General features: G+C 41.5%; 1 protein-coding gene across 4 annotated transcripts in view; it reads right to left on the bottom strand.

The window, feature by feature from the left end:
* Positions 1 to 15215, bottom strand: part of puf (ubiquitinyl hydrolase 1 puf) — a 44067-nt gene that overhangs the window by 23301 nt on the left and 5551 nt on the right. For 3 of the 4 annotated variants that reach the window (XM_073073916.1, XM_073073920.1, XM_073073919.1), the window contains exons 9-31: positions 15066 to 15184; positions 14682 to 14796; positions 14065 to 14227; positions 13399 to 13635; positions 12965 to 13092; positions 12769 to 12847; positions 12091 to 12266; positions 11358 to 11538; positions 10750 to 10900; positions 10290 to 10593; positions 9969 to 10158; positions 8405 to 8533; positions 7086 to 7265; positions 5910 to 6240; positions 5444 to 5568; positions 5000 to 5119; positions 4524 to 4646; positions 3765 to 3908; positions 3252 to 3363; positions 2524 to 2738; positions 2138 to 2306; positions 1734 to 1960; positions 234 to 437 (exon numbers count right to left, since the gene is read on the bottom strand). In XM_073073916.1, the coding sequence (XP_072930017.1) occupies positions 234 to 437; positions 1734 to 1960; positions 2138 to 2306; positions 2524 to 2738; positions 3252 to 3363; positions 3765 to 3908; positions 4524 to 4646; positions 5000 to 5119; positions 5444 to 5568; positions 5910 to 6240; positions 7086 to 7265; positions 8405 to 8533; positions 9969 to 10158; positions 10290 to 10593; positions 10750 to 10900; positions 11358 to 11538; positions 12091 to 12266; positions 12769 to 12847; positions 12965 to 13092; positions 13399 to 13635; positions 14065 to 14227; positions 14682 to 14796; positions 15066 to 15184 (3922 nt within the window). The remainder of the gene's footprint in view (positions 1 to 233; positions 438 to 1733; positions 1961 to 2137; positions 2307 to 2523; positions 2739 to 3251; positions 3364 to 3764; positions 3909 to 4523; positions 4647 to 4999; positions 5120 to 5443; positions 5569 to 5909; positions 6241 to 7085; positions 7266 to 8404; positions 8534 to 9968; positions 10159 to 10289; positions 10594 to 10749; positions 10901 to 11357; positions 11539 to 12090; positions 12267 to 12768; positions 12848 to 12964; positions 13093 to 13398; positions 13636 to 14064; positions 14228 to 14681; positions 14797 to 15065; positions 15185 to 15215) is intronic. The other variant, XM_073073917.1, reaches the window with a different exon arrangement.

The raw sequence follows: 15215 nt of genomic DNA, 5'->3' as shown, positions 1-15215 counted from the left end.
ATATATAAAGAACATCGATAAAACAATGAGAACAACTACATAAAACAATTACAATGTAACCTAATCAAATCTAATATTAATCGTAATTTATGGGCTTAGATTGGACTCGTATTTATGTACTACAGTGGGCAATAAACCAGGTCTCCTTCTATATGTAATGTAAATGTACCTAATAATGTAAGAAATATTTTCGTGAATGTGAATGTTTGTGTATATGCATATTAATCACTCACCAACGACACGACGTTATTACTGAGCACGCCGCAGAACAGCGTCTTGACGAGCTTCTTGAGCTCAGGAGTCATCTCCTCTAGCTTGGAGACCAGATCGATGAAGAACTCCGCCATGTCCTTCTGCTCGCCCGTGTTCAGCGGCTGGTGGTCCATCTGGTACACCTTGCAGAAGCTCCGCGGGTTGTAGGCTTTGCGCTCACTCTCCTATTAATAAATATAAATTGGTATATTATTTTTTTTACGTTTTGGAAAATCTATGACATAAACGAATTATATCATATTTCTTTTAATTACAAATTAAATTTAACGATAAAATGAGTGATTGGTTATTTGAAGGTAGTACTACGATATATACTGCCCTGTTCCATTGGTGTAATTAGGTGGGTGAGGGTACATTATTATTTTACTGCAGCGATTTTAACCGCGCGTTGTCTGGAAGCATTCCTGCAGCACTAGGTACAACAGCACTCCATGCAGGATTCAGTGTGCGCCTGCGGCATCAGGTACAGGTGCTGCATGCAAGACGCCGTGCGGCACGCGGCGTGCGCTACGTACCATGAGGTACGCGAACATGCGCTGCATCTCGTGCAGCGTGGCGGCGTGCGGTGCGCTACGTACCATGAGGTACGCGAACATGCGCTGCATCTCGTGCAGCGTGGCGGCGTGCGGTGCGCTACGTACCATGAGGTACGCGAACATGCGCTGCATCTCGTGCAGCGTGGCGGCGTGCGGTGCGCTACGTACCATGAGGTACGCGAACATGCGCTGCATCTCGTGCAGCGTGGCGGCGTGCGGTGCGCTACGTACCATGAGGTACGCGAACATGCGCTGCATCTCGTGCAGCGTGGCGGCGTGCGGTGCGCTACGTACCATGAGGTACGCGAACATGCGCTGCATCTCGTGCAGCGTGGCGGCGTGCGGTGCGCTACGTACCATGAGGTACGCGAACATGCGCTGCATCTCGTGCAGCGTGGCGGCGTGCGGTGCGCTACGTACCATGAGGTACGCGAACATGCGCTGCATCTCGTGCAGCGTGGCGGCGTGCGGTGCGCTACGTACCATGAGGTACGCGAACATGCGCTGCATCTCGTGCAGCGTGGCGGCGTGCGGTGCGCTACGTACCATGAGGTACGCGAACATGCGCTGCATCTCGTGCAGCGTGGCGGCGTGCGGTGCGCTACGTACCATGAGGTACGCGAACATGCGCTGCATCTCGTGCAGCGTGGCGGCGTGCGGTGCGCTACGTACCATGAGGTACGCGAACATGCGCTGCATCTCGTGCAGCGTGGCGGCGTGCGGTGCGCTACGTACCATGAGGTACGCGAACATGCGCTGCATCTCGTGCAGCGTGGCGGCGTGCGGTGCGCTACGTACCATGAGGTACGCGAACATGCGCTGCATCTCGTGCAGCGTGGCGGCGTGCGGTGCGCTACGTACCATGAGGTACGCGAACATGCGCTGCATCTCGTGCAGCGTGGCGGCGTGCGGTGCGCTACGTACCATGAGGTACGCGAACATGCGCTGCATCTCGTGCAGCGTGGCGGCGTGGCGGCACGGCGCGGGGTCGGCGCGCAGCACGGCGGCGCGCGCCTGCGGCATCATGTACAGGTGCTGCATGCACGACGCCATGTAGCACGTGGCGCCCAGGTTCGCCAGCCCCACGTAGCCGCACTCCGAGCGCGACTCCTCCGCCGGCCAATAGTCCCACGGGTACGACGATGACGGACCTGCGAAGCACGTACACACGCAATGTACAATGAACAGGTCTCCACAAGATTTATAAGTTGAACATTAAATATTAAGTTGTATGACCATGTCAGCTTGTTTCGAACACCTGCAAAAGAGTGTGTTATTACATATTATAGATAACTAAGATTTAATTAACTATACAGTTGACCACTGACCAGGTTTATGGTGTTCCATGAGCTTGTGGTGCAGCACCATGTAGTTGTCGGGCGCGCCACGGACCAGCTCCACCAGCAGGTCGTACGCGGCCGCGCGTGACTTCTGCGACTTGCACTTAGGTAGGTTGCGCCGCTCCGGGTTCGGCACGTCGAACAGGAAACCGAACACCTGTGTTATACATATAACAGTTATTTAAAGTTCAACCAATGTCGCTTTGCAAATTAAAATCCGATTATAAATTAAAGTGGAATTTGATTTCCGCAAACATAAAAAAATAATTACATTTAAACTACATTTCCTTACACTGCACATTATGATAACGGCAAGTATGAGACTATTTTCGCATATAAGAAGACTAGTAAACCTTATAAACATAGTTACGTACCATTTCCAAAGTCCTGGTCCCTTGTTCAGAGGTCTTGAACCTTAGGGGATGTTTGACGAGATGCGTGAGCAGACTGAGCTGTCCGTACAGCCCGTCGTCCGGCGTGCAGGGCTCCGTACGCTTCTCTATAATCTCACGTTTTTCTAAAGACGAGCGGATCTGTTCGCATAGCTCGTTGAGATCAGGCGCGCCGCTGTCTTCTGATGTGGCGCCCTCTACATAAAAAAATCCGTAAAATTTTTACAACAATTGTTTCATATTGATATCTTAGCAATACGTTAAATAAATAATACTTTAAAAAAACTTAAAAAATCACGCTTTTATTGCTAATCGAACTAAAAACTAGAAAATATTTTTTAATGACAAAGAGTTTAGGAGTAAAGAGATTCAATTCAGAGTAAAAAGCGTGGTGTGCTTGATGTTACAATCATTCTATTGGCAATTATCTATGAGAGAATAGTTATGAACCGCAGTAAAATGCACGATATGTGTACAAAGTTTCAAATTAATCAGAGTTGTGGAAGTTGGTGAAAATTACGCTCAAACATGCCGTTACATACATACATACATACATAGATACAACCCAAGCTAATAAAAGCGTGTTAATAAGATCTAGGTAATTTATCAGGATTGCATGATAGCAACTTCATAATATTTTTTATACCTCTTACTATCTATCTCTATCTACCTATCTCTATTACTTGTGTAAAATTGAAAGATTTACTTACCTTTGAAGAAATCTTCAGGAAGACCATCGATAAGTCTACAAACAAGCCAAAAGTAGTCTCGGCACGCTGGTCCGTATGGCTCTTTTCCCTCTTCCGCATGATGGTGTACTACCTGTAGTAACAACGTAACAATTACCTTTAGAATTTCCTATTCATATTTTGTTTAATTTTTGTAGCTTTAGGTACTCATTTCCTAAAATGTTACAAATACGGATAGTAAGTGGCACCACAGCGTTATATAGTTTTTTACAGATTGTTCAAAATTTTATTTTATTGTCAATTCACACATTTCTACGCAAACCATCCTCCTGCTACGAGTAAAGGGTACTGAATTGTTTTGCCTTTGCTTATACATAGAAATAGTTGAAATTGTAACATCAACATAAAATTAACGTCAAAACTCTTTAAAAGCTTCACTCAATCCCTCCCTCCTTTCCTCGCCTTTAACTAAAGTAAAGATATATATCACAATGATCACATGATTTTGTCTGAGTATGTTGTACGTCGACCGACCTCGTTGTGATGGTGCGGGTGGTGCGGGCGCATGTCGGCGGCGCGCGGCAGGTGCTCCAGCAGCAGCTGCAGCAGCGGCGCCAGCACCGCCACCTCGCCGCCCGCGCACAGCCGGTACAGCGCCGTGCCCGCCTCGCGACGCACCTGAGTTGTGAAACATAGATTAAATCAGTACATTTCATTTTATTGGTATTACTTTTTTAAGGGGAAATAGAATGCAGAAAAGGATTTTGTATATAGTTTGGCTTATCCGATCTTAGACTGAAGTTAAAGATCAAATATAAAATTTTCTTAATATCGTTTGTACACTACTATCTGAATTTATATTATCTTAAAATGTTACATAGTAATATATTTCAAAACGCTACGCTTACGATTACAACGTGATACTGACTGAATGAATAAGATAGATTGCGAAATACATTGAGAGTAAGATAAATTGAGTCAAGTGGGCCTGGATGGTGAAATCGGAAACATGTAGTTTCCGATTATTGAAAAATTAAAGCTACATCATTAAGTTTTTAAAAATTAAAAAAAATCTTTATTCGGGAATGACACCTGTAGTATTCCATAATCGGATAGTGTTGCTTATAAAAATCAAATTCTAAAGAGAGATACGAGAGCGTGTGAGCATAAAAGAGACTGATAAAAATAACAATCGATAAATTGGAAACGAAAGTGAAAATTGTGAAAACAGAAAGAAAGAGACTAAACGAAGCAGAGAGTATGAGCAAGTAATAAAGGGTTTGAGTGACATACGGCGGGGTCGGCATCGTCGAGCAGCAGACGGGGCGCGGCGCGGCGCAGCGACCAGGCCAGCGCCACCGCGTCGCCGCCGCCGCGCGCCCACCACACGCACATGCGCATCGCGTGCTGCACCACCTGCACGCACACACATACACACACACATTAATTTAAATTAGGAACACTTATCACCTTATCAGTTTAGGTTCACCAAACAAAGAGTGGAACAAAATAAAATTATATAGGCGCGCCATGTGTGCCTATACTATTACATACATACTGTACTGTTTATGGAGATTTCCGACTTGATACAGATTTTTTTTTGTGAAGACAGTTTAACACAGTATTATATGATTGTGGCGACTGTGCAAATATAAATCAATGTACATTTAAAATTGAGTTAATACTATTAAAATAAATCACAGTTCCAATACTATGTTAACCAAAATTAATATTATTATATGGATACGAAAATCTTAAAAAATACAAACCTGAGCTCTCCCCCAAAATCCAGTCTTATATGTGGTTGGTTCTTTAACCGTCGCTGCTTCGCAAAGAATAGATATTAGCCTCTCCGTGGTCTCCTCCACACTCATTAATGACAGTAAGGCCTGAAAATAAACGATTTCAATGGTTACCTGGAAGACCATTTTAACGCGATATACGAAAAAAATCTGCCTCAATAGGTATGTAATATTTTGTAAATTAATTTAACCGAAAAGGCTGATTTACGATTGTGAAAAAAATACCTATTTATTTAATCAATTTTTGAACGACATGAGGAAAAATAACAAAGATTTATTTTGGAAGTTGGTACCCTGATGCGATTTAAATAATTATTAGGTTATGTTAATCGTGTAAAAAATAATTAATAACGCATCTAGCATTGCCCTACACTGATTTAAATATTATGATCAATTATTGAGTACACTTACAGGATGCAGCTTGGGATTTTGAGCGGGATCCGTCGCGGGCAATGTGCCGATCCGACAGAGCAGCTGCAGGAGTAGCGCGAGGCAGTCCTGTCTCCACTCACTGTCGTCGCTCCTTTGTAACACACCTGTAAACATTCTTACAATTATGTAACGAAAATAACAAAATGCACGATTGACGTAAACACGAGAAACTTTATTTGAAGCACTACCTATAGGCAAGAAATATTTTATTGTCGATTAAATTTTATATAATTTTGTTTTGAAATGTATATTTTTAATACAAGCATATGCGATAAATAATTACGGATACATACTTATTAAAATCTACATAAAAGAAAAATATTTCACAAGCAAGAAATACACTAAATGTATGTAACATATGAAATACACATTATACAAAACACAACATGTGTTACAACACATAAAATCCTATTTGTATATTGTGAATCTAAAAAGATTTACTCACCAGACATCATAATATCGTACAGGAGCCTCAATCCACCTTTCTTTATAAACAATTCGTTCCAGTTGTCGGCTGAACCTTTATCATCATTACTCTTGTCATTGCTTCCTGTGGAATCCTTTACATTAGGACTATTATTGTTTGAGCTCAGTTTGTCTATAATGTGCAAGGAGTACATGAGCTTTTGCGGACTGGTCGGGTCCAGGAGTTCGGGTAATTTGCTTTCTATCGGGTTTTGAAATGCTTCCAATAGCGTCGGGTTCAGGGGAACCGCTTGCAATATGTCCCACACGCGACGAGACAATAACTGCGCTTTCGTATGCGCTACTTGCTCCTGAAAGTAATATTAGTTACTAATAGTTTTCTTTTGGAATGTATATTTTTAATTTTAAATGGGAATTATTTTGAATGCAAAAATATTAAAAGAAAATACAATAAAGCACCCTGCTTAGATACAGGCCTATGCAATAAACACATTCGTATATGTTATGGCATAGGAAGTTTGTAACAGCCACAACAACTGTTATTTATATTATGTTAATTTAATGAGGGTTGTTGTTATACTTTTTAAGTTATAAAATGCAAGGACTTATATTTGTGCAAATAACATCGTGCAAAGTGATTCATGTTGGGACAAATAAACGTAAAATATTTGTATAAACCAAATCTACAAATTAGTCTCATTATTTTTTTTCATTTTTACAGTATTAATTGTTATCACTGAGTACATTTGCAAGATTTTATTTGTTTAGTTATTTTTTCTTTATGAACCTTACAATGATGCACATGGGAAAATAATAACTTAATGCTTTAATTATTCACTTCAAGCTAACAATTGATTAAAGAAATACAACAATGACATAAAACATACATACACACACTATCACGAATCTTGATGGCATTAGACATAACACACACTACAGTAGTATAGTCCGCGGCAAACTGCTAGTCCGCTCTGAATATAGAAACGAGTCGTGTCGAATAGCAAATTGTAGATATTAGTGGGATGAAGACAGCGCAGGACCCTTCCCGACAACCGTCAGCTGCCCACTCGCGCACACGAGTATATACCTGCGTTAGTGTACCCTTACGTTGCTACGGAATATAAGCTTGTAGTTGTGCGCAACAACTTCAGACTAGCAGTTTGGCGCGGACTATATCTCAAGTGACAACCCTCACCCCCTGCGCGCGGGCCTCCTTCATCTGGCCGAGCGCCTGCATGAGCGTGAACAGCTGGTGGAAGCAGACGGGGTCGAGCAGCAGCAGCGTGGGCAGGCGCGCGCGCGACGGCGCCGGCTGCGCGGACGGCCACTCCGCCCACGCGCCGCGACCGCTCACCCCCACTGACACGAACACCAGCTGGTGACCACGACACTTATACATTGTTAGGGTTCAACAAAAGTTCAACAAAAATGCTTATAAAAACACTCGTGTGTTTATTTTGCAAAATACTCTACACTCAGCTGTGAATGACAACACCGGTTACTGACTATTTATTATTAGGGTTCTGTACGTCAAAAAAAACACACGTGTGTTTTTTTGTATTATGAGATACTTTTACTAGCTGTTAGACACTTGTTCATTATGTGGGTACCCGTACGTCAAATAAAAACTTATATAATCACTCGTGTGTTTGTTTTGTAAAAAACTTTACAATAACGAAAATCCATAAATGGAATTTAAATAATTCGCCAAGTACGAGTCGAACTCGTACATGGAGGCTTCCGTACCACCATTCATTATTTTTGACTTATTTTATTCATTTTATTATTTTCAACAATACTAAGTTATATGATGCAACAATAGATGGCGTTGGGGTGATGATGAATAATACGTAAACAACGTACAATAAAATTAAAATAACTATAATAAAATATGTTTTATGGTTTTTATTTGTATTTATTATAATACCAGTTATAATATTAAACGAATTGTAAAAATTTAAACCGTCTTCTTAGTACGGTTTAAGAGTTAGATCAAAAAATGCCGATAAATACCGGTTTGTTGTATGGAGACCCCCTTTAATATTCAACTTTATTTTAGTTTTAGTATTTGTTGTTATAGCTGCCACCGTTATGCATCCTCTGTAAAAATTTCATGTGTCTATCTGTTACGGTTGCGGAGTTATAGCCCTGCGACAGACGGACAGACAGCGAAGTCTTAGTAATAGGGTTCCGTTTTTACCCTTTGGGTACGGAACGTGAGTCTGAGGAAAGTCTGAGTCTGAGTTTCATCGATCTAAAAGTTTGACTATGAAACCGTTAAGAGAAAATTTCGTCCTGAGGATTCTAAAATTGGTATTAATAATTAAAAAGACACTTATACTAAGCATATTATTCTCTCTATTATACTAAACTTAATTAACTTTGCAAAGAGCAGTCATTTTAAAGTACACACAACATACCCTTCTGTAAAACATATTGCATAGATAACATAGAGTTTTCTATTACTATAATAAATTTAAGTATATTACCTAAATTATTATTAAAAGCCCTCACCTGATTATCTTTAAACCCCATATCATACAAAGAACGCTCGTCGTAGTCAATGGTCAGCTCTTGACCTTGTGTTATCATGCGCAACGGGCCATCAGTTGAAAGAGCAGTGACGCCTTCTTCTCCTTGTATCTATAATTTAGAAACTTTCTTAGTAACCACATGCACTTCAAAATTGATTTTATAAATAATTAAACTTTAGAATATTTAATAAAGTCCATTTTTATTTCTTTTCAGTCACATTTTTTGTGACATGTGCATTTAAATTCCGGAAAGGCGCCAAATCGCAACTAAAAAGTTACTATAAAAAACAAAACCCGATTGCTAAAAATATAGCCTATGTTATCTTATATTAAAAAAAACATACGTAACAAACATATAGTCGAAAAACATTACCTTCTTAAATCGGTTTTAATAGCTTTTCTTCATAAACTCAATTATACAAATTTTCGATAATCCGAATGCCACAAATACGACAACAAATTGGACGAGATTCTACTGGAGTAGTATTATAGCTAATTTTGATAATGATTCCTAATTTAAATATCTCCTACTATGGTGTGTAGCGAAATACACAGTCAAAACAAACAATAAAACTCGATAAAGCTCAACAGTTAGTCTTATAGTGATGTTATTGCTTAGTATATACACAATGGCAAAAATATTTATAAATACATGCAAAATAAAATATTAACATAATTATAGCTTTAAACAAAATACTCATTACTCACTTTTAATTTTTAAATGGCATTTAAAAGACATGAAACGTTCATAGCGATGTTTATTTTTTACAACTGTGAGGGTAGTGTATTGATATTCGTACAGTGTAAAAATCGGCTACTTTGGACACGAAAAAGCGTGGCTTAAATGCGGGTTTAGGTCACAGAGTGCTATAAAATAAAATATGCTAATACGAAACAAGCTTGTTAGCAACACTGCACAAATAATACAGGTTTTTTATCAATCACGAAAGTACATGAGGTTCGTGATTATGAGGCATAAGAAATACATTTTTACATCGAAAGGAAACACTATGAACTCACACTTAATCTTTATTTTTAAGACTTTGAAAAAGAGATTTTGTGTTCCGTATATGACGATATCATGATGATTTCTATGTGTCATCAAGTTTATACATAAATAGAGTAATGAAGCAACATTTAGTAAATACACAGATATTGCCAAATTTAATGACCACTTGTTAACTCTTACGTAGCCATGGGAACATTTTATACCAGCGCCAGCGTCGCAACAGTGCTACCGAAGAACGAAAGTGGTCGTCCTATGCAGCGGTGTGACTTCGCCGCGTGGCGTAGGTAATACGGGCCTCGAGGAACCCTTCCTTACACGGGCAATTTCCTCTAAGTGGGTACACTGCCCACGGGGGTTTTGAGCTGCCGTGAGGCAGCGGTGCAGCATTTGGTCCTCTGTGTGACCTGTGCTAGGCTGCGTGGACAGACTTTCAGTCCTCCAGATGGTCGGAGGATACCAGTCCCTAGAGTTCACGAAATGCCGCCGTCACGCTGCCCGCGCCCACCGTGCCCGCCGCAGCGCCCCGGCCACCCACCTGCCGCTCCCACCAGACGTGCACGTGCGCGCGCAGGTGCGCCACCAGGTCGGAGTGGTGCAGCGCGAGCACGGCGCGCGGCCCGGCGCCCGCCGGCTGCAGCGTCACGCGCACGCTGCCCGCGCCCGCCGCGCCGCCCTCCCACTGCCCGGACTCCGCTAGCGCCCAGCGCCGCAGGTGGTATCCGTATCTGGAACAATTGAATGACGTTCGAGCTCGTATATAAAATCGTGCGCCATATTATTGCCGTCGCCACCGACGTCTAGCGTAAACTACAAATCTAAGTTATGAAAGATGTTTGTACATGTGTATTTTGCGTACCTTCGTTTAAAAGTATCTAAATGTGTCTTCAGCAATAAAAGCGCTCGTTGTATACATTGCAACGCGGCCTCTTCAGTCATGTGCTCGTAAATGTTCTGTTTATCCGCCGACTTTTCCTCGTCCTTAGTCTCCTCTGTTGTGATAGATGGCGTCAACGACGATTCGCCGTTTTGGTTCTTTGATATAAGTCGTTCCGCTGCCGACGACAGATGGAACATGCACTTGGAGACAAAATCGTCTTCCTGTTGTAACTGCTGGCCCATGTAGTAGCTGTTTAGGTATTGGATAGCGCCCATTGATACATCTGTAAGAAATTTGTAGCATCATTAAATTTAATATTGTACCTAAAACATTTTCAAGATAAGATGGCTCCTTTGTATCTGACAATTCACTGCAAGATTAACTTATATAGGTATTTTTAAAATACATAAACATTATAAAGCGAGAAGCGTATCGTTACCAGTGCTGTTGGCCCGCAGCGCGATCTTCCAGAGGTGGTCCATGGCGAGCGTGTGCGGGTGCGCGGCGTCGCGCGAGTCGCCCGCGCCCAGCGCCATGCGCGCCAGGTTGCACAGCTGCTGGTACAGGCTCAGGCCCATTATGCTGATCGTCTGTGGAACGAACACATACGTATTAATACTATGGTTATCGACATTCCTATCTAAATTAGTAGGCTGATTTTCTAAAAAAACATAAAGCTTAACGGACTGATAACATCAATGACTGCTGTTGATCACGTAAACAATGGAAACAGGAGTCGTCTTCGACCAGACGGATAAATAGCATATAATAAAAAGGCGTATCTCCAATAATGGTTCTTTAGGGTTTTACAGATGGATAATATTACTACGGTATAATTTTTAGGCACACATATTTTTGCAACAAATTCAAACTACTAAGCAAGTGTCAAAAAGATAATTCAAAACATAATGAACACTTGTATACACCAAAGATGACAAAAATGGTTTAACTCCAAAAACACAGATATAAGTATCTAGACAACTTTGGAATTAGCCCCGGGACTCAGCATGACTTTTATAAAAATGATGCAAAATAAAAAATCCTCACCTCAGGATCGAGCGTGGGCATCTTCTCCACGTAGAGAAAGCGCAGCGCGTCTAGTCCGAGCGCGTGTTGCTCGGGCGACTTGGTGTGCGACAGCAGCCAAGAGTACAGGCAGTCCGCGCACTCCGCCGTGCCGCGCACCACCAGGCACTGCCACAGCTCCTCCACCTGCTCCACTGTTAACCTGTGGACGTGACGCGTTAGACTCAAATTAGCACTAGTAAATACTTGACATTTCTTTGTGGTGTTAGGATATGTTTACCTCTACAACAGTTGATTGTTTTTTTAGATTGCAATTCAAATTAGACACATAAAAGCTAAGGTTATTAAATCATTTCACCTCCTTCATGTGTGTAATAGTCTCAGACCAAACAAAAATAGTGAAAGTCTTAGTAAAATTGAAACAATTTATCACAATTACATATTCACAACAATATTTGTACAATTTAATTAATTTTGGTTTAAACGAAAAAATTATCAGAAATAGTTCGTTTCAAACTATTTCTGATAACTATTTGTGCACTCAGGATATTTCCCATGATTGAATTAAGACATGAAGAATACAATAGTTAAGTTCATTAATTTAACTGTATTTCTTTACAAAACACTTATAAAAGTCAACACTTGAGCCTTACCCATACCTTTCTTACAACCACTGATATCTAAAACACGTAAGCAAAACATTTCAATTTCCAAATAGCCACAGACTTTGGACGTTATCCATCACTTTACGAACCTGAAGTGGTGCGGCGACCCGACCGGCGAGAAGATCGCGGTGAGGAAGTGCAGGCGCACGGTGAGCTCCGTGATGTGCGCGTAGTGCGCGTCCGGCGGCCGCGTCGTCACGTAGTGCCGCAGGTCCTCCAGGAACAGCCGCATCATGCCGCGCTCGCGCTCCGCCCACATCACCACCTGCACACACCACACGAGCGTGATAAACATGCGGCACACGTGCACGTTAAACGTACGGACATGTACACGGATGCTACGTTTGGTGCGTTTAACGTACGAGACATGTGCACGTTAAACGTACGTACATGTAAACGTATGCTAAGTAATCGAGTGCATTAAACGTACGACACATGTGCATGATAAACGTACGTACATGTAAACGTATGCTAAGTAATCGGGCGCGTTAAACGTACGACACCTGTGCACGATAAACATACGTATATATATACGTATATGACAAGAATCGGGTGCGTTTACGTGTGCTTATACGGACGCGTATACGCACATAATCATTGTGCTCACTTTTACTATATTAAATGAATAGATAGAAAGAGCGTACGGATAATTGTAACCTAATCATATGGCATAAATCTGCATATTTATAGCGACAGATAAATAAAGAAGACAAATTTGACACATATACAAGATATCTAAAAAATTACGTGAAATAAAAATAACGTACCTGATGCATATCCATCCCACGTAGTTGTTGGAATGAAGAAAATAACTTCGGCAGAAGACGAAGCGATACAGCAACCGACCTAATATAAAAAAGTATAAAAGTATTTTAAAACATACATTTAATAAAACATATGGCATAAATTATAAATATATACAAGTATATATAAGTGTAGAATTAGATATAGATACAAACGTACCGATGGTTGGCGAGATTATCTAAACAGCCTTCAATAAACTTGATCCTAATGAACTTATCTGTGCTAAAACACAGTAGAGCGCACAGCGCTTTCTCTGCTTCTAGAGCCAAACCCTCGCCAAGTTGCTCCTGAAAAATACAATGGGGATTAAGCTGATATTAGTCTTAGACTTGTTTAATAACTTTGTTAGTGAAGTGGTATGATGGAATCTGCAATCATAACATGTAGTGTGCATTGTCATTAAATGAGGAAATAAATTATGTTAATATAAAAAATATTGGAAAAATATTAGAAATAAAATCTCATAATGATCTTCATTGATATCTTAAATGAATCGGTACATCTCACTTGCAAATATTTTGAATTTACTTAGAGCAAGTTAATTCGTTAAGTTAAAGTTTTGTAATAAGAGAAGCTGTCGTCATACGACTCACAATGGCGCCGTCCTGCAGCAGGTCCCACAGCAGCGTGTTGCCGGCGCGGCACACGTCGTCCACGCTGAAGGGCAGCGGCGGCGCCACGGGGGAGGGCGGCCGCGGCGCCCCGCCCCCGGCCACGCCCCCCGCCACGCTCGCGGCCACGCCCGCCGCCACGCCCGCCGCCACGCTCACCACCACGCCGGCCAGAGCGCTCGCGGACTGGTACTCCGACAGGCACTGCGCCTGACCGTTCTAATTATTAATCATGTATAAAAACAGGAAACACTTTATTATATTTGGTAAAATGAATATGAAAAACATACGAAATAGTAAAACTGATGTGGATACATGTAGTACACCTTACACATTACCTTACAAATTACCTGAAGTAACAAGTTTTATGTATATTATTGTTTTTTTACGCATTTTTCAAACAATGATCAATACACAAACACCATACTCCAAAATATGTAATTTTCATTTTATTTCTAATAGGAACTAGTAATGACCTGGTACTCGATAAAATATAGTCATCCAAGGAAACACCCATACATGATACAAAATTTACTGGTATATGTATATGATCACTTGTATACGCTAAACATGGCACATTTATACGTATACAAGTGATCAATTCACCGGTGCCATAATAATATAACAACGGATGATGCCGAGTGTCACCTGTGCAGCGAGGCGCGCCAGCTCCTCCTCGCAGGCGGAGTCGTCCTCGTCCAGGTCGGGCAGGTGGCGGTGCGAGTGCGGCGAGATCGCGGAGGACGCGCTGCCCTCCTCCTCCTCGCGCCGCTTGTAGCTCTCCATCAAGCGGAGCTCCATTAACCTCCGCCTGTATTTTCATAGGAAACTCTTATGTATTCTCCGTTAATTACTCTCGTTATTTTTGTTAGCTCGTTGGTTTCGTTATTTTTTGTAAATCATTCACATAAGCGACGATGAACGTTCCGTATGTGAATGATTTACAAAAAATACTATGTAATCTTCACGAGGTCGTTGTACTTGCGATCTTATAAGTAGCATGAATATAAGAGTAAAATCTGAAATAAAAAATAGTTCAGTGGTGGTGCATAACACACTTATAGTAACCAAACAATTTAAACAACCATCTTCCGTAAGTCACAGGCGCAACTTAAAAGAAGAATATGTTTCCGATTAAATACTCAAGAAAACCTGAGAAAAAATATAACGCCCCAAGAGAATTTAAATAATTAAAAAAATAAAGGATGTGTAGCTTAAAACCATTCAAAAATACATTACCATAGTGAATCTCTACTATCACGTACCTGGCGTCAACATTATCGCACAGCAGTTGGCAGTGCGCTGTTTCACTACCGGAAGACTCTTCTTCCACTTCAGACACGGACTCGGCCAGGTCAGCTGCCTTCAGTTGTGTTGTCACTGCACAAATTACAAATATAACATGTTAAAAACATACAAACGTCAATTATAAGCGACGGGTCCCTGTACATACAGCATAACTATATTGAAAATATGACAGCTGAAATAGACATACTAATGTAAAACACGAAAACAACCATTATTATACCTATTGGTAATATATATAGCACACATACGTTATTCAAACTACATTTGTTTATATAAAAGTGTTCTATTTCTAAAAATAAAAATTACGAAAGTCCCCGAGGGCGTATGGACCCTGCACTCACGGAAATGCCTGGGTTTGCCGGGCTTGTGGCGCTTCTTGTAGAGTTTCTTCTTGCGCGGCCGCAGCAGCTCCTCCGCGCCGCTGCTCGCGCTGCCGCTGCTGCCCGCGCGCTTGCTGCGCCTGGTGGGCAAACGTTGGGTTATATTATAGA

The sequence above is a fragment of the Epargyreus clarus genome, unplaced genomic scaffold (genome assembly GCF_041222505.1).
Source record: "Epargyreus clarus isolate Ecla_fem2 unplaced genomic scaffold, WU_Ecla_fem_2.2 ptg000006l, whole genome shotgun sequence".
Lineage (NCBI taxonomy): Eukaryota > Metazoa > Arthropoda > Insecta > Lepidoptera > Hesperiidae > Epargyreus > Epargyreus clarus.
The sequence above is the reverse complement of the archived record's forward strand: the minus strand, read 5'-3'. Positions and strand labels throughout refer to the sequence as shown.